Genomic DNA, 20,062 nt, shown 5'->3' on the forward strand with positions numbered 1-20,062 from the left:
GGCCTGATAAATCAAGAATCAATATCAAGATATCTTGATAAATCAATATTTATCAAGAATCAATATAGAACTTAATTTTTAGCAGTCTCAAATCAAATACCCTTAGAGCTACATGTGGGAACTACAGTGTGTGTGAGTAAAAGTGAAAGATAAGTTGTTTTCATCTATACCCACAGTGTCTTGAAGCCTCCGTTTTCTTTTTGAAATCTGTAAACGCTTTGATTAGGGCAAAAATGGGAAAAATATCTGATTTGTAGGATTTGTTAATGAGTTTCATTTACTCTAATTGTTTAGGCCTTAAAGAAATCTTTTAATTTAAAGCCAACCTGCTAAAGTTTTTAAAAGGTATTATTTAGTGTGACATAGCCGGAAATGGCTTACTCAGAAAGAAATCCATGATAAAAAGTACAAACTAATACATAAGGAACAGGATATTTAAGGGATGCAGTATTCTCTATAAGGAGATTATCTTTGGCAAATTCATGACTTGAGGAATGAGGCTAAGCATTTTTCCCTAATAAAATCTTGTAGATGGTAGTACTTAATTTTATTAGGTGAAGTGATTTTCTTTAATCCTTATGGGTCTGTACGGAAATCTCTAGGAACCGTCTTGATAATGATTTACCAAATATACAATTCATAGCTAGAGCAACCTATTAAGTTATTGTTTTTTTAAACATGTATATGTAAATATGTTTTGTAACAATTTTAATTATTACCAGATAGAGCCGAGAGCCTTTTAACCAACCCTTCTTTCAATCTTTCTGCTCTTTCCTAAGGGGTAACACCTGTTACACTTATATCTTTTCAGACTTATTCCTGTATATTAACATATTTGTACCTATGGAAAATACACAGTTTTGTGTACTTCATTTCTATAAATACCACACTTGTTTTTTTCCCACAGAAAAATGTGTTTTGGAGAGCATTTTCATGTTAGTACGTGAAAAACCATGTTGTTCTTTTAAATGTTTGCACATTATTCATATAGGATGGATATTTACCCATTCTCTTCCGAAGTAACATTAAAGGTTGTTTCTGTTTTCTTCCTATGTTTTTGAATAATATCACCATGTGCATCCTAAAAAATTGCCTCATTAGAAGCAGCATTACCAATTATGATTATCTTTTTCACTTGGGACAGTGAAGGTTTAAACTTTGAAAATCTTTATTAAAAACATTACTTGAATTCTAATAATAATGGCATGAAAAGGCTGGCAGTTCCCCTGTGCAAAAAGTAAATACAAAACTGGACAAAATCATCAAAAACAGCCATTTAGGAATACTGGAAATTGACCAAAGGCAGTTAAAAAATTGATCTTGCACAACTGTTAGGGCTTGGGGTGAGAATAGTGTGAGTCTATGGCCTTCATGCCTGATATCTTCCCAGATAGATACCTTCCCAGATAGATACCTTCCTAGCACCCCTCTGCCCCTTCATTTGGTGAGAACTGAAGCTTTACCAGATTGGGTCTGACAGAAAACTAGCAGCTTTGCTTCCAGAACTGGGGGTGATGTGACTTAGGGAATGGGGGACTAAGAGGGAATACAGAAACCTGCGGCTTTGCTGGTGAAAAGTGGTAGCTTTGGTTAGAAACAAAGAAAACCTGCTGCCTTGCTGACAATGGTTTGGAGTGAGTAGTGGACCAATAGAAATTTCCCAGAGAAATCCTAGAAATGAGAGAGCCACAAAAGGGCTGAGATAAGCTCTCCATATAGCTCTGGTTGCCTGGGAAACTACATATGTGGAGGGGAGACCGAGGGAGTCTGGCAAAAAGTTCAAAGCAAGGGAGACTAGAGTCTAGGTTTGAATCCATTCCCCACTCTATATACAATCAACTGGCAGATGGTGGAAATCGTACAGGCTTGAGATGTTAAAAAAGACAACTCTGAAAAATAAAATGAATGCCCAGTTACTGTAATATATTAAAGATTCAGTTTTCAAGCAGAAACTTCTGGACATGGAAAAATAAAGGCAAGAAAGAAAAGCCAGGAAAATATGACCCATAATCGGGAAAAATAGTCAATGGAAAACGCACTCTGAGCTTGATGTTGGATTTAACAAAGACTTCAAATTGGCTATTTTAAACAGGTTCAGAGAATTATAGGACAGTTTGTTAATTTTCAATAATCTCAATAGAGAATTTAGAAAATAAGAACCAAATAGGAATTTAGATTCGAAAAGTACAGTAATTAAAAAATTAATTAGATGGGCTCAACAGCAGATTTGAGGTAGCAGAAAAAACATGAAGATAAGTAAAAGGTATTCAACCCAAAGGAGAAAGAGAAAAAGATGTTAAGAAAAGTAAACAGAGCTTCAGAGACCTTTGGGACAATGTCAAGCATTTCAACATGCATGTAATGTGATTTCCAGACAGGAAGAGGAGAAAGGGACAGGAAAAATATTTGGGGGCGCTTGGGTGGCTCTGTCAGTTAAGCGTCTGACTCTTGGTTTTGGCTCAGGTCATGATCTCATGGTTCATGAGTTCGAGCCCCACATCGGGTTCTGCACAGACAGTGTGGAGCTTGCTTGGGATTCTGTCTTTCTCCTTCTCTCTCTCTCTGCCCCTCCCGCATTCTCTATCTCTCCCTCAAAATAAATACACTTTAAAAGAAAGAAAAAGGGGCACCAGGGTGGGTCAGTTGGTTGAGTGTATGACTTTGGCTCAAGTCATAATCTCATTGTCAGTGAGTTCAAGCCCCTCGTCGGTCTCTGTGCTGACAGCTCAGAGCCTGGAGCCTGCTTCAGATTCTGTGTCTCCCTCTCTCTCTGCCCCTCCCCCAGATTCTCCCAGAAATAAACATTAAAAAAATTTTTTGAAGAAATAAAGGCACTAAACCACCCCAAATTAGGTGGAAAATATAACTCACAAAGGGTTCCAGTATGGTAGAATAAACATGCTATATCCTGTCTCTCCCAGTGAATGCATCTATAAAAACAGAACTGAATATAGGAGTATCTATTTATAGATTAAAGGGTGATAGTACCAGGCAGGTTGAGAAGACAACCAGGTATTTAAATACCACTGAATTTATGTTGAGTTTACTTTTGGTATCTCCTGAACTAGCCCCAAACCTGAAAGTTGGCATCAGAATGAACAGTGAGAATTTCCAAAACCTTCTAGTTCTGGCTTAAAGAACAAGATACTCAGAGTGCAGAAATCTCTTTTTTCTTATTCTGAGTTCTCTTGCCCCCCAGTCCCCAGGAAATCCTTTGGTAGCACTGTTGAAGCAGCTGCAACAGCCAAGAAGACAGTAACTCCAAGGAAGGAAACCTTCCTCTTCTACTGAAGGAGTTGTGATTTTAGTAAGTACATGGCAGAGTAGGTTAAACAGAGCCCCTGATTTTTGGCTGGAGCATTGGTAAAGAGCATCCCAGAGAACTAGAAGTACCAGGCATATTTATGGAGAGGAAGTAGTCTAGAAAGGGACCCCTTAAAGTTGTTTATGCACTCCTGGACTCGCCCTTGAACTGTGCATGTGTCAATCTGAACCTAAAGAGCATACATAGATGTTGAGTACTGAAACGCTGATAGACTACCACCTAAGTCCCATGTTGCATATGTGGGACAGATCCAGATAACATTGTGAAAGTTTTGAACAGTTTCATAGTTTCTGATGATGTTAAAAATATACTGATCATGTGACCCAGCAATCTCCTAGATATTTACTGGGGAGAAATAACTTAAATTCATAAACAAGCATGGAAGACTAAACTAAAATGGCCATAGTACCTCAAAAGGTCAGAATCTGAGGCCTGCCCTCAACTGACTAAATTGCTTGCTAAAACAAAAATATCAACACTCTCCGTAAATTTTCAGCAAGATTCAGTCTCATATGTTAAAATATACAGCATACATTCCAAAATTACTTGGCACGTTGACAACCGGGAAAATGTTCAACTCACATGTGTAAAGATAGACACAACACTGAGATGACACAGATGTGGGAATCACTTGAGAAAGACTTAAAGCAGTTATTATAAATATGCTATGACAACGGTGAGCTCTCTTGAAGCGAATGAAAATATAGAATGTCTCAGTAAAGAAATAGAAAACAATGGAAAATTTGAACTGAAAAACACAATAACAACTCATTGGACAATTACAATAGCAAAATGGAAATGACAAAGAATCCGTAAACTTAGAGATCAATAGAAATCTATCCAACCTCTGAACAAGAGAGAAAAAAAGTTTGAAAAAAATAATGAGCAGAGCTTCAGGGATCTGTGGGGTAATACCAGAAGCTCTAACATTTTGTTTCATCAGACACCCAGAAGAAAAGAAGAAAGAATATGGTGCAGAAAAAACTATTTGAATGGTTGCTGAAAACTTCCAAATTTGGTGAAAGGCATAAACCTATAGACTCAAGAGGTTCAACAAACCTCAGTTATCGATAAGTTCTATGAAATACATGCCCAGTCACATCATCAAACTGCTGGAAACAAGACAAAAAAAAAAAAATACTGAAAGCAAAAACCACTAATAGATGAATGATTTAAATTCATGGGAATTTCTCATCAGAGATTATAAAGACCAGAAGGAAGTAAAACAGTTTTAAGCATGGTGGTAGGGAGGGGATATATCAGTCCAGAATTCCTTATTTAGTGAAAATATCTAGATGCTGCCTGTTACTTATCTTTTTTTGTTTTGGAAGAGGACTTTTTTCTTAAAGCATTGCCCATAATAGGAAATTGTTTCTAGCAAGAGTGTTGGTGGAGCTAGAGAGTGTTATGCTAAGTGAAATAAGTCAATCAGAGAAAGACAAATACCATATGATTTCACTCATGTGCAATTTAAGAAACCAGTGACCATAGTGGTGGGGGGGTGCTGCGGGTAGGGAATAGAGAGGCAAACCAAGAAACAGACTCTTAACTATAGAGAACAAACTGATGGTCACTGGAGGGGAGATGGGCTGGAGGATGGGTTAAATAGGTGATGGAGATCAAGGAGGGCACTTGTGATGAGCACTGGGTGTTGTATGGAAGTGATGAATCACTAAATTCTACACCTGAAACTAATATTACACTGCATGTTAACTGGAATTTAAATAAAAATTTGGAGGAAAAAAGTCTTTTCTAACTAAGAATGCCAGAAAGTTACACTAGCTGCTTTTATAAGACACTTGATTTATAATAGGGATATTGATAAGTTCTTTACAAATGGTAGTTCACTTTCATTTCTGAATTAAATTTATCAGACGATGACAAGGTGCAAAGTGGTCAGTTAAGATAATGAAATTAGGGAAACCCTCAACTATTTTTTTAAACCATGTTTTCAAGGTAGGAAAAAATATATTTAAATTGCTGTTATTGGGATTTGTTTTTCATTGACACTTTGAATAATTAGCAATAGTCACAATGAGAGATGAAGAGACTGAGTTACAGAATATTAGCCTGAGCAGAATATTTAGCGTTTACATGTTTTTAGTAGGTGAGTCATTTAATTTTGTTGAATAACCATATGAGCTGGATCATTGTCATTTATTTTTTACAGATAAGGAAATAAAGGTGCTGTTAGGTTTATTTTGATGCCACGTTGGAGGAAAAATGAGATTAGCATTCAGAATTTGGTTCTCTCTAAAACCACTCCTTTTGCTGCACAAGTTCTATGCATTTGTATTGATATGTCTTTATGAAGCAATTCATTATTATTGTAAAGATAATGAAATGAGGATCTCCTGATGGAAATGTAATTGATAGACCCTGTTTAAAAAACAGTTTCACAATATCTGACAATTGAAAAATCACATATCTTCTGAACTAGCAATTCTACTCTTAGTATTTACTCACTTACGGTACATACATTTGTGTATATATGTATATGTGTATGGATATAGATCTGTAGATGCTGATTATAAATGATAACTGCAGAAAGTGGAAGCAACCTGTATATCTTTCAGTAGAGGACAGACTAAATAGATGTTGATGCATCTAGTGAAGTACTAGATATATTGGAAAGGGTGAGCTCCAATATGGAAAGATCACAAAGATATTAATAAAACAGTCACATTTGCATAAATAAAGGATATATTTAAATACAGGCATAAATTTTGTCTAGAAGGCTAGAAAGCTCTTTGGAAGAGATTGTGTTAAATATTTCAACATAACTAAACTTTTACCACATACGTATGTACACATACGTGAACGTATTTTATGTATATATGTGTGTGCATGTATGTAATGTTTCTTTAAACTTATTTTGCATCAAAACTTTGACATTCTTACTCTGTTATCTTTTGGCATTCAATATTACCAGTAATAAATGGCATGGAAGTCTGATTATTGTTCCTTTTACACAACTCTTCTTTTGAGAAATACCCACTTACCCCCCATTTTTAATCCTCGGCATTGTGAGATGTCACTTAGATGTGGCCAGATCTGGATCTTTTTCATACAATCTGCTCTGTTCTTGGAAAGCCTTTCATTCTGAAGGTTTGCATGTCATTTAAACTCAGGGACGTTTTTTCCTATTGTTTGACAGCTATTTCCTCATCCTTGTCTTTGATCTTGTCTTATGAAACTCCTGATAGGCACTATTGGACTTGCTTATGTGTTTTTTCTCATGTTTTCATCTTCTGCATTTAGGACTTTATCTTCACTTGATTTTCCAGATTAGCACTTTTGACCTTAACAGTCTTATCATTTAGTCTACTGTTTGAGTTTTCTAAATTTGACAATATTTTTAATTGCCAGGAACTTTTTCTTATTCTCTAGATACCCCATTTTCTCCTTCTTAGTTGCCTGTTCCTTTATGAATGCAGTAGTCTCTCATGTATCTCTGAGAATGCTAATAAAAATTAAAATTTTAAATTGTATTCTCAGCACCATCTGTTTCTCCTTAGTTGAGTTTGTTCAGCTTTGTCCACTGTCACTGATGTTTTCTTTAGATGTCTGGTGATCTTAGCAGTTGGTTTATATTGATAAATGAAGGACTAGGTTGATTAATCCAGAATATGTATCTACTGAGGATAACCTCTATAGTGTATAGGCTGTCCCCTGAACCTGCCCCACTCTCTCTGGAATGAGAGGGCTTGAGCAGGGGCTGAGTGGCGAGCCTCAGGCAGGCTTCTTGAGATTTGAAGGCAAAGAGCAGGTGAGCAAGCTAGGAACCCTCGGATAGCTAAATTGAGAGGGAAGAATTTACCCTGGAGATAAAACATATTAGTGCAAGCCTTTCTGTTGGAAGAACAGAAGGGGAGAAGATGGTACCACCTATAGATGTGTCAGAAAATGCAGTAAGGGGAACTTTCAGTTGTCATAATAACTGTAGAACACTATAGGCATTTGGCAGAGAACAATCCTGTGCCAAAAGTATTTTTTGTTCCTGAAATGCTAATAGTTTCCTGTTTCCTGAAACACTGTGTATTTGTGTATTCCCTCCTGTATCGTAGCCTTGCCTCCACCCCTTCTTCTTTAGAGTCCATTATGAAGAACTAGATTTACCTTGGCCTCCGTGCTTCTTTGTTCAGGTCCCAACATTTGTGTTAGGAACCCTTCCCATGCAGAACACCTACCCACTGTCTCTGTGAAGAAATGTATGGGTACTTAGGTTAAAATGTATGCTCTTGTGTATGGGATTCCTTATTTACCCTGTATGGTTGCCCCTTCACTGTGCCTGTGCTTTTGTTGACTTCAAGCTTAGATTTTCTCTAGGAATACTTTAGGAAATACAGCTTCATATAGATAAATAGGTAGATAATAGATTTTAAAAAATTAATGTTAATTTTTGAGAGAGAGAAAGAGAGTGAGCATGAGTGGGTGAGCTATCTGCATAGAGCCCAATGTGGGTCTCGAACTCATGAACTGTGAGATTGTGACCTGAGCCGAAGTCAGATGCTTAACTGACTGAGCCACCCAGTCACCCCATTTTTTGTTTGTTTGTTTGTTTGTTTGTTTAGAGAGAGAGCACAAGTTGGGGAGAGGGGCAGGGGGAAGGAGAGAGAGAAAATCTTAAGCAGGCTCCATGCTCAGCATGGAACCTAATGTGGGGCTTGATCCCATGACCCTGGGATCATGACCTGAGCCAAAATCAAGAGTCGGAACTGTGATTCCTTCAGAGTGTTCTTATCACTATTGTGCTTTGTACACATGTTTACACATTTTGGTCTGCTAGTTTTCAGTTTTTTGGAGCAAAAATAGTATGTTTGTAGTCGCTTCAACATGTAACATCATACCTAGCCTATAAGCCTTTAGCTAATTTTGATTAAATTAGCTGAGCACGTTCAAAGTTTTTTTTCTTTGATTTGGTATAACTGTAACTAAATTAGAATTTCAAGATATTAGTTTGAGAGCTAAAATATTGACAGCATATTATCATTTTATGGAAAACAATTGTTATTGACTTAACATTAATGATTTGCATAAACTCTGCTGTGATGGTTAAATTAGTTGTGTGGAAATACTGTGTCACAATTTAGTTGTAAAGAAACCTGATTTGGTCCAAACCTCAGTAGAAATTTGTCTTAGAAATATATTTTTAGAAAGAATTTTGATGCTCTGTTGCAACTACATGAGAAGTAGTCCAAATGACTTTTTAGATACCTCCTTTAAAAGTTTGATTAAACCTTTCCAAAAGCACATAGGAGGAGATTTTGTTTTTCATTTCAGGAATTCTATAAATTATCCAGGGTGGTTCTGCTGAAATAATTGTTGTTTTATCTATAAAATATAACAACAGAAATAAATTTTAACATGTTATGAAAACTTAACTTACGTGTCATATTTTTTTAACTTTTATTTATTTTGAGAGAGCGCACACAAGTGTGAGTGGGGGAGGGCCAGAGAGAGGAGAGAGAGAGAGAATCCCAAGCAGGCCCCACACTGTCAGTACAGAGTCTGATGTGGAGCTCAAACTCATGACCCATAAGATCATGATCTGAGCCAAAGTTGGATGCTTAGCCGACTGAGCCACCCAAACACCCCTTACCTGTCAAATTTTCAATGGGAAATCTAGTTTGTTGAGTTGAATGGGAGTGAATATACCACCAAGTGTGGTTACAAAAGGATTTTTTATCTTAAGACTCTAATCCTAATTTATTAAGGATAGCTCATTTAATTATAGTTCTAAAACTAGTTAGAAATGCTTACATAAAACAATTCTAAAGAGTTTTTGAAACAGAATATAGGTGGGTAAATTTATTTTTTATATTTACCTTACATACTGAATTATATTCTAGGAAGTTAGAAATATAGAGAAGGATTACTGAAAAAGCCATTTTAAGTAGACTAAGCATTGAAAGATACCATTTCTATCTTTATGGCTTATTATACAATTTGTGGAAAGTTAGTAGTTTTAAGGTTACTGCTTTGTAAACTACACCACATTTTGCCAATTCCAAGCAGTAGGCAGATATTTTGTTTATAAATAACAACACATAATTTAAAACTATTCTTGATTTTTTTTTTTTCTTTTGGTGTTTATTTTGAGAGCGAGAGAGAGAGCATGAGCTGGGGAGGGGCAGAGAGAGAGAGGGGGAGAGAATCCCAAGCAGGCTCTGTGCTGTCAGTGGTGAGCCCAATGCGGGCCTGATTCCACAACCCCGGGATCATGGCCTGAGCTGAAATCAAGAGTCAAATGCTTAACCAACTGAACCATACAGGCACCCCGTATTCTTGATTTTAGTAGGAGAAAAATGGTACATTTTTGTGACTGAAACTGTATTATGAAGAACGTAGGATGTACCAGACTGTGGGCTGGGAATATGGGTTTGAACAAAACAGATACAATTTCTATGCTAAATTAGAGTTTAGAAAAGAAATTGTACATTAAACCAATATCAAAGTACTTAATTATAGGTTTATCAGAGTTATAATGTATAGAATACTGTGAAAATATACGTTAGGAGAATTTATCCTAATTGGGGCAGCCAGGGACATAGAAATCCTGCTCCTAAAGGGTGAGTATGAATTAAGTACACAAAAGTGGTTGTGAATATGGGGTGGTAAGTGGAAGGAGGACTTTGCATCAGGACAGGGATAGGATTGATATAGCTAAAGCTATAAAGGATGGTGCAGATTGAATCTAGCAATGTATTACAGGCCATAGAATCTAGGTTTCAGTTAATTACACACAAACACACACATATACACAAGAGAGGCTCTTGTAGTCTGGACAAGAAATGATGATGGCTAGGACTCATGAGGGGGCGATGGAAAGAAGTTGTTATATTCCACAAGTATTTAGGAGGTAGAGCCTACCTTTGCTCTAAGTTAGTTTCTTTTTGTATTATTCCAATATTTTTTTGCTATTTTTTGTCCTGTTTTTTTTCTCTTTATTTTTGTAGGGCTTTACCTTTATTAATACTTTGCTACTACTTTAATAGAAGTTCTGAAGGGAAAGAATATAAACTCAAGTAGTTATTCTACCATATTTAACTGAACCCTACCCACACTGATTTGAAATGTCACCTTTAGCATATTAAATCCTGGGTAGCTCATCTCTTTCCTTTTTTTTTCTTTTCTTTCATTTTTAATTTTTTAAAAGATTTTATTTCCTTTTTTTTACTTTATTTTTTAAAATTTAATTTATTTTTTAAATTTACATCCAGGTTAATTAGCATATAGTGCAACAGTGATTTCAGGAGTAGATTCCTTAATGCCCCTTACCCATTTAGCCCATCCTCCCTCCCACAACCCCTCCAGTAACCCTCTGTTCTCCATATTTAAGAGTCTTTTATGTTTTTATATTATTTTATAATGTTTTTATATTATTTTTGCTTCCCTTCCCTTATGTTCATCTGTTTTGTATCTTAAAGTCCTCATATGAGTGAAGTCGTATGATACTTGTCTTTCTCTAATTTCACTTAGCATAATACCCTCTCGTTCCATCCACGTAGTTGCAAATAGCAAGATTTCATTCTTTTTGATTGCTGAGTCATACTCTGTTGTACACACACACACACACACACACCCCACCTCTTCTTTATCTGTTCATCCATCAATGGACATTTGGGCTCTTTCCATCCTTTGGCTATTGTTGATAATGCTGCTATAAACATTGGGGTACATGTGTCCCTTCAGAACAGCACACCTGTATCCCTTGGATAAATACCTAGTAGTTCAATTGCTGGGTCGTAGGGTAATTCAATTTTTAATTTTATGAGGAACCTCCATACTGTTTTCCAGAGTGGCTGCAACCAGTTTACATTCCCAAGCTCATTTCTTTCAAGATTTGTCTGTTGCCATTGCTGTGTCAATACTGCACTATTTTAATTTATACTGTTTTTATACTTGATAATGCAGGTTACTCCTTTATATTTATGCTTTTGTTTTCTAAAATTATTGGCTACTTTTACCCATTTTCTTTTTCAAATAAATTTTGGAATAATTTTATTTAAAAAATCCTGTTGGGATTTCTATTACGATTTATTGATTTTTTCAAAGAAAAATTTGGAGAGAATTGACATTTTTATAGTATTAAATCTTCCTATCCCAGGACATGGTCTCTTCATTTATTTATTTTAAGCATTCTTCATTGTATTTTATAGTTTTTCTCATACCTATCTGGATGAAAATTTTTATTTTAGCATTTTTTACTATTTTTGCAAAATAGATTTTGTTGCTATTGTGAATGGGATCTCTTTTTTCCCTGCAATGATGTTTTCTAGTTGGTTATTACTATTAGGAAAGTTTTTTTTTTTTTTTTTCTTTATTGCTCTTACGTCTAGTCACTTAGCAAAACTCCTTTAACTTAAAACTCCTGACTTAAATAATTTTTTAGCTGGTTCCTTGAGACTTTTCCAAGTAGATAGTTAACATCTGTAGTTTTTTAAAATGTCATGTCTTAATACCTTGGTTAAAACTTACAATATAGCTTTGAAAAGTACTGGCCTGAGTGGGCATTCTGGTCTTATCTTTGACTTTAATGGTAAAGCCTTTGCCATTTCTCCATTAAGTATGATAGTTCATATAGATTCTGGTATAAAATGACTTTCTTCTATTCTTATTATGGTAGCAGTTTTCCATCAGGATTAGGTTTTTAATTTTATTTGATGTGCTGTATTCAAAACATTGAGATGATAGGGTTTTCTTATACTGTGACAAATTACATTATATTTTTCTTAATGTTAAGTCATCTTTATATTACTAGGATAAAGTCTACTTGGCTATTGTTACTTTTTAAGACCTTGTTAGATTAAATTTGCTAGTACGTTGTTTAAGGTATTTGCATATATGCTCGTTAGTTTAATATATCATTTTTTTTTTTGAGTTTTGAAATCTGCATTGAAGTTGGAATGCTTTCAGTCCTTTCTATACTTTCTTTTAAAAATGTGAAGTAGCTCTTTCTTGAAGGTTTGATAGAATTTATTCTTATATCTCTCCTGGCCTGTGTCTTTTTAAGAAGGTAGATCTTTGAAAACCTTTTCAGTTTCTTCTATTATAATCTATTTCTATTTTTATCTTTTTCTCCTACACTTCTGTCATTGACATTTTCCAGGAAAAATCTCTACTTGACTAGATTTTAAAATAAAGTTGTTTATTACATTCTCTTTTTAATCTTCTTTTTGCCTGCAGTTACTTTCTCATTGCATCCCTAGTGTTACTTATGTCTTTTCTTAATCAGACTAGCCAAGCATTTATCTATTTTTATAGGTCTTTTGAAAGAGCCAGCTTATTGATCAAATTATGTTTTGTTTTTTATCGATTGCTGCTTTCCCTTTTATTAATTCCTTCTGTCTATTAATGAATTTCCCATCATCTTGTAAATTTTGGTCTTTGTGATCCACAGCAGGGTTTTTTTATGTTTTTCTTCTCATAAAGAAAATTTTTAGTGGGAGAATTTTTCAGTTTGATCTTCCTACACATTATAATTTCATCTTTTTTTCTTACTTTTACTCTTTCTCCTCCCCACTCCCCACCCCAGTAATTCTGTTTCTTTGGCAGTTAATGTTTCTGTTTGTTGAATTTGGTGAGTCATATTCATGCTGCTAGCTTTCGTAAGTGTTTGATGATTCTTGATTTGTTCATTTTTGTAATGGGATGATCTGGATTAAATATACTTTTCTCTTAAATAAGAATTCCATTTATATGTGTCATTGAATATATATGTCATATATGTCATAAATAAGAATTCCATTTATATATGTCATTGAATATATATATTCATATATTTATATGTGAATGCATATATTCAATATATTTTTCTCTTAAATAAGAATTCCATTTGTATTTTTCATTGAATGTAGCTTCTGAATAAAGGGTCCATCCTATAGTGATTATGGAGGAGGAGTGGAACTTGTAGGAAACTTTTGAGTTTTGGGGTTTTCTTTTATCCCTGGAATCTCTGAGTAAAGGAGGACACTTTACTTCCCTGGCTCCCACTCAACTTTGCTAGGTCCCCACTATAGAGAGCTTCCTCTTTAATGTGTTAAGGTTTTACATACATTAGATTTGATAGGTTTAATTTATGTTTTAATATTTTATAGGGTTAATTTTCATTATTTTTTGTTACAATTTTCTCACAGTTCCTCATTTTTTCATATGCTTTGAGGATAATTTTGTTAAAAAGAACAATGGCATTTTTTGAATAGGTCATGTTATTAGATAACTAATTTATAAAGTCAGACCAATGAATTGATTTAGAGGAAACCATTCCCTCACACCATCCCATAGCATCCCAATACATGAGGGAGAAAGGGATTATGCCAGGTCAGAACATTATTCATTTTATTCATGATAGTATGAAATGAAAGTGTCAGAGCAAATCCTTGCATGTCAGGGAAGTTGTGTTAGTGTTTCCACATCCTGGTTTAACTGGAACACCAGGGTAGGTTGTTCCATATACACCTACTGCCTCACCAGTTTCTTCACCAGTTTCTGTCTGCCTACCCTACTAATCCAAGATGCCCAAAACCCAGATGGTTCTCATTCAGTCACGTAAAAAGGGGAATCCATGGAAGAGACCAAGTCCCTTCATCTCAACTCTCACCTTTGGGATTAGATAGCCTGGAACAAGGCAGACAAACTATGATCAAAACCAAGAAGGGGGGAAAAAAAAAAAAAGGAACAAGAAAAAAAGTGAGGACTTTTAAGGAAGCCTTGACAGGAATGTTAAAAATAACATCTGAATTCAACTCCAGAGAAAAGTGTTACCAAGGGAAAACAAAGTCTTAGTGGATGTTCTGAAACTGCCTATAAGAAGGGGTTGGGGAATGATCTCTAGGAGCTTGGGACTCAGTGAGGCTTTGGCTTCCAGTCTGAACCTGCCCAGCAAGCACACTGCAGTCTGTTTGGCTCAGTCTTCAATGAGAGTCCTTCAGCTCTATCAGAGTACTCCCCAGTGTGTTACATTGTCCTCAAAGTTCTGTAATTCAAGGAAGTGCTTGGCATGTTGACTCTTCTAACTGGAGAGGAGGTTTTTTACATGATGGCTGTTGGGGAGACTTTAGTTAGGTCTCTAGCTGCTGACTGTTGGTGTTGCAGACAGCTCCCAATTTGTGCCTTGACCATGGTGGGCCAGCTTGGTCAGGGTCTCCTGTTAGAGCAAGTACTCTCTCAGTACTTGCTACCGACCCATATCCCATAGTGGGCCATCTAGCCATCCAGCAGGAACAGGGTACCGCTGAGGGCTTCAAGTACTCCATGAAAGGAGTACTACTGATTCAAAGTTCTAGCAGGTAGGGGGGGGGAGTTCTCACCCATAATGGAAGGGGGATACCAGCCTCAGCTTGAAACGGGATCTCATAGGCATGGATGGCATCCAGAGCTTTCATCCTGGTTAGATAGTTGTAACAATTCTGATTTCCTTGGGTTTCCATTGTACCAGCCTTGCATCATCATTCCCAAGGAGCTAGGGTTCATACTGCATATCATGAAGCCTGAATAGTGGAATATCGGGTAGAAGCATGGGTCCCAAAGGGACTTGAGGTCCTTTTCAAGATTTCCTTGTAAAGCACATGATTTGCTTTTTACCAAAACTGACAATGTATACCAGGTTCCTGTAGACATTCACTAGCACAACATTGCCCCAGGACAACCAGTTACTGCCAAACACTGTGGCCTCCCCAACCTGTGGAGAACTGCATTGGTTTTTCCCACTCCCCTGCCTCATTAGCCCAGGTTTCCTGGAACTCCCTGGCCATTTCCTTATTGGGGGGGGGGGGGGGGGACAAGCCAGACCTGGCCTGAAAACATGTGGGAGGGTCTGTTGCATTTTGATTAGAACTCCATTAAATGTACAAATTAGTTTGGGAATGTTTGACAACTTTATAACATTCAGCTTATCAGTTTCTGCAATAAAAGGGAAGGGGGCAGCAGAGATTTTGACATGGATTGCATTAAGTCTGTAGATCAGTTTGCCAATTTAGCAACATTAAGACTTCCAATACATGGAAATAAGGTATCTTTCTATTTATTTTAGTCTTCTTTAATTCTTTCAATGATGTTTTATAGTTACAGTGTATAAATCTTGCATTTCCTTTGTTGCATTTATTTGTAATTATTGTTTTAGTGCTCTTGTAAAAAGAATGTTTTCATAATGTCATTTTCAGATTATTCATCGTTAATATTTAGAAATACATTTGATTTTTGTATTTTCCGGTTGTATCCTGCAACAAAACATAACTTGCTGAACTCAGTAATTTTTTGTGTGTGTAGTTTAGGATTTTCTGTATACCAGGTATTATCATCTGCAACAATAGATAGTTTTACTTATTTCTTTCCAGTGTGGATGCCTTTTATTTCTTGCCTAAGTGCCCTGGCTGGAATCTCCACTATAATGTTGAATAGAAGTGGCAAGAGTAGACACACTTGCCTTGTTCCTGATCTTATGGGAAGGCATCCAGTCTTTCACCATTAAGTATCATGTTAGTTATAGATTCTTCATAAACACCTTTCATGAAGTTTGGAAATTTCCCTTCTGTTCCTGGTTTGTTGAATATTTTTATCATGAAAAGGGTTTGGATTTTGTCAAATGCTTTTTCTGTGCCTCTTGAGATACCATGTTTTTTTTTTTGTTCTGTTAATACAGTGTATTACACTGATTGACTTTTATTTGTTGATGAACCACTCTTATATTCCTGGGATAAGTTGTACTTGGTCATGGTGTACAGTCCTTTTCATATGTGGCTGGATTTAGTTTGCCAGTATTATATTAAAGATTTGTGCATCTATATTTATAAAGGATATTGACTGTAATTTTCTTGTGATACTTTTTTGTGGATTTAGTATCAAGATCTTATAGAATAATTGGGAAGTATTCCCTCTATTTTTTTTTTTTTGAAGAGTTTGTGAAGTATTGTTTTAAATTCCTCTTTAAAGTCTGATAGAATTTACCAGTGAAACCATCTAATTCTGGGCTTATGGAAAGTTTGTATTAGTAATCCCATCTCTTTACTTTTTTATAGATCTATTAAAATTTTGTATTTCTTCTTGAGTAAGTTTTAAATTAAAAAAATATATAAAGCAACTGCAAAGTGGTAAGTATGTATAAGGTAGTCTGATAAAGCCCAAATGGCATACAAAAAACTGTCCTCATGGGAATTCAACTTGAAACTTACAGCATTTAACAACTCATTTTATTAAAACATAACTTTCCAAAAGAGTGTTAATTGTTAATGTCTTTTTATTTAAATTATTTTACATATATAAAATATATCTTATTTTATAATTATATTTCATAATGGCTTGTAATTTAAGTTTTTTTGGTTTTGTTTTGTTTTTTGCTTTTATCTTAGCAGCAATGCAGCAAGTGTTGGATAACCTTACAGAGCTGCCCTCATCTACAGGAGCAGAAGAAATAGACCTTATTTTCCTGAAGGGGATTATGGAGAATCCTATTGTAAAATCACTTGCTAAGGTATAGTGGTTTATTCATAAGATTACTCAATTAGTTTTAAAATTGTCTTTTCAGAAATCTTTTTAGATATTACTAATTTAGGACTTGGTTGATATACCTTTTGCTTAGCAAATAGTAACACTTATCACATAATGAAATCATGCACACAAAAATTAGACCACTTTTGCCTCACCTGTGCAGACTTTTAATACAAGATAAAATGACTCTTAGTTTTAACCTAACACATTTAAAGTTTTAGGGAAATGGTAACAGAACCTGTGAAAAAGATCCTGGTGCTATCTCCGTTTCAAGAATAGCAAGATACTGATTTTCTTCTTTTACATTAGAACATGTACCTGTTTTTCATTCTGGTTCTTGACTTCCTATATCTAGTACTTTTTGAAATCTTGTCTTTTCATGGCTAACCCTGATATTCTGAGTATTTTTTGTAATGAACTCTGTAGTTATGTCCTTAACTCATCCATAAATACACTTTTACAAGTATTTTTGGTCCAGTTTTATTTCATTTATACTATTTCCTGTATTAATTTTTATAAATATCACTAAAGTGTGGTGTATTAACTACTTCACAACCCAGCTCTCCCATTCTTTAGCATTCCCTCAAATAATTCTTGCTCTTGGGAACTCTGTGCCACATGTGCTCTCTGACCTGTCCTCCGTGTAGTCATCTTGTCTCTCCCTTTGCCTCTTGCACTCCTACCTAGTATGTTGATTTCACCCCCTCCCATAATCATTTTTTAACCACAGTCTCTTTTATTCTTTTTTTTTTATAATTTTTTGTTTAATGTTTGTTTTATCTTTGAGAGAGAGAGAGCACAAACAGGGGAGGGGTGGAGAGAGAAGGGTACAGAGAATTCAAAACAAGGTCCATGCTGACAGCAGAGGAGCCCCAGTGTGAGGCTCAAACTCTCATCTCACACCGTGAGATCATGACCTGAGCCGAAGTCGGATGCCTAAACGACTGAGCCACCCAGGTGCCATCTTTTTTTCTTCTAACTTGTATAAAATGATACTTTTACAAAATTTTCCATTTGTAAAAGTGAATTAATGATGCAGATCCTCATTGTATTCAGAACCTTACCCATTCTAAGATCCCATGATAGAGGCTTTGGGTCCTCCGTACAAACTAATCCATGTGTATATTACCCAACTGGAATTTAAATTTAGTAATTTTTTTTATAGTATACCAATCCCAACCTTTTATTCTAACAAAATAAGGGTTAATGAGTTATGGCTTCTCCAACTCTATAATGTTTACAAAGCAAAATTTCTAAATAGGAAAAGAATTTGTAAAGTTAGTACCTGGAATTAACTTAAAGGAAAATAAAAACTTTATCACATTGAGCTGTCTTTCAATAAATACAAATTAAGAGTGTATTTAACAACTTGGGAAGATATAACAGGACTTCAGAGGAAATCAAACATTTGTTTCTTATAATTACACAACGAGAGATAGATTCAGAAACGATTTCAGTTAGTATTTCAAACTTGCTTTTACAACTTTATGGATATTATTTAAAATTTAAAAAATACTTTCATAAACATTAATGCCTATAATATAAAATTGGTAGCAGTTAATAGCTTCTTCCTTAGTCTGTCTATATAAATAATTGATGAACCAATTAATTTATCCCTATTCTGTAAAACTAAATGGTCAATGCATTTGATTTCAGATTTAGCATTTTTGAAAAAAAAATGACCCAAACATCTAAATACTTATTTTAATACTTTGGAGAATTATAGGAATATGAAAGAAAAATTTTATTTCTTGTATTTTTTATTACTAGAGAGTTCTAAAACATTAAAAAGTATTTTTCTTTTTAACTCATTTAAGACTATTAATATGTAGAAAAAGATGAGAGATTTTTGTTATGCAAGCAAATAGTTGTGCTTCAGACTGGAATTGCTTTTGAATTCATGTTATTTTCCCCTCTAAAGAGAAACCAGGAAAAAGAGAATCCTGTAAAACTAATAAACCATCACAAGTGCTTTCAAATTATTCCTTTTCATACAGCAACTTCTAAGCAGTCACACTATGGTGAATATCTTTCCTTCACTCCTCTTCTGGCAGACCAGGTGAGGTTAGCTAGAGAAGATCTCCGGGGGAAGGGCACATGTGAATGGAGAGGCTTACATCTACTTTGATTTTCTTCTCATTGCCAAATTAGCTGGTCTCTGTCCGTTGATAAGACGACTCATCACAAAAATAAAAAATACAAAAAAGAATTGTTGTAACCTCATTTTTCTGCTACATGGAAGCAGAGTAATAGCTCTCAGTGTAAATGAAATAATCTTTGAATAGTCTGTGCAATATCTGTGTGGCTTTCCTCATATTCTAATGAGGTACCTCAGAGAACTGCCAGCTACATTTACCAGAAAGGTTAATGATCACATCACACAAGGTTACTGATGCTGTGGTCTAGCCTCCCTCTTTCTCAAGTCCCTCCTCCATCCCTCCCCCTCCCCCATCACTCCCTTTTATTTCCATAAGCAAATATTGTTGAAATAAACCATTCAAATGTGCTGTAACTTAGTGGAAGTCTACTAGTAGTGGAAGTTCCTAGGAGAGACTCTAGTTTAGTAATTTTTGATTGCAGTCTAAAGTTTATTAGATAATACTTTATTTTAATAGTAATAATAAAGGATATGATTACTTACTTTTTTTTTTAAGTTTATTTATTTTGAGAGAGAGAAAGTGCAAGTGGGGAAGGGACAGAGAGAAGGAAAGACAGAATCCCAAGCAGACTCCAGGCTGTCAGCATAGAGCCTGATGCAGGGCTTAAACTCATGAACCATGAGATCAGGACCTCAGCCAAGATCAAGAGTTGGACACTTAACCGACTGAGCCACCCAGGTGCCCAGGATATGATTTACTTTAAAATTCAAGCTTCTTATCATAAATACCAATTACTGTACCAGGTCAAGATAGACTAATAGCTTCAGGGTCCATTGAAATATGTAGGGGCTACTTAGGCTATATTGACTAACTCACCCTTAGTTCTAATTGGTACTTTTAAAATAGTTTTTGACTCTTCCTTTGGTGTTAGTTGTCAGTTTTTATTATCAACATATCTATTATACCTGTGTCTCTGTATTTGTTTAATTTATAGCTTTTGATCTGTAGATTTAGAAACTAGATAATAATATTATGTAAGACATCTTAAAATGTGTTTATAATTTACAGAGGTCTTTAAAATATTGTTTTGAGGTCACCTGGGTGGCTCAGTTAAGCGTCTGACTTTGGCTCAGGTCATGATCTCACAGTT

At 35.3% G+C, this 20,062-nt stretch overlaps 1 protein-coding gene across 4 annotated transcripts in view; it reads left to right on the forward strand.

Annotated features, from left to right (window-relative positions):
* The window catches only part of PALS2 (protein associated with LIN7 2, MAGUK p55 family member), a 114,150-nt gene that overhangs the window by 29,375 nt on the left and 64,713 nt on the right, over window positions 1–20,062 (forward strand). For all 4 annotated transcript variants that reach the window (XM_049642900.1, XM_049642899.1, XM_049642902.1 and 1 more), the window contains one exon: window positions 16,678–16,796. In XM_049642900.1, the coding sequence (XP_049498857.1) occupies window positions 16,680–16,796 (117 nt within the window). In that variant the 5' untranslated portion in view covers window positions 16,678–16,679. The remainder of the gene's footprint in view (window positions 1–16,677; window positions 16,797–20,062) is intronic.

This window comes from Panthera uncia, chromosome A2, assembly GCF_023721935.1.
Source record: "Panthera uncia isolate 11264 chromosome A2, Puncia_PCG_1.0, whole genome shotgun sequence".
NCBI lineage: Eukaryota > Metazoa > Chordata > Mammalia > Carnivora > Felidae > Panthera > Panthera uncia.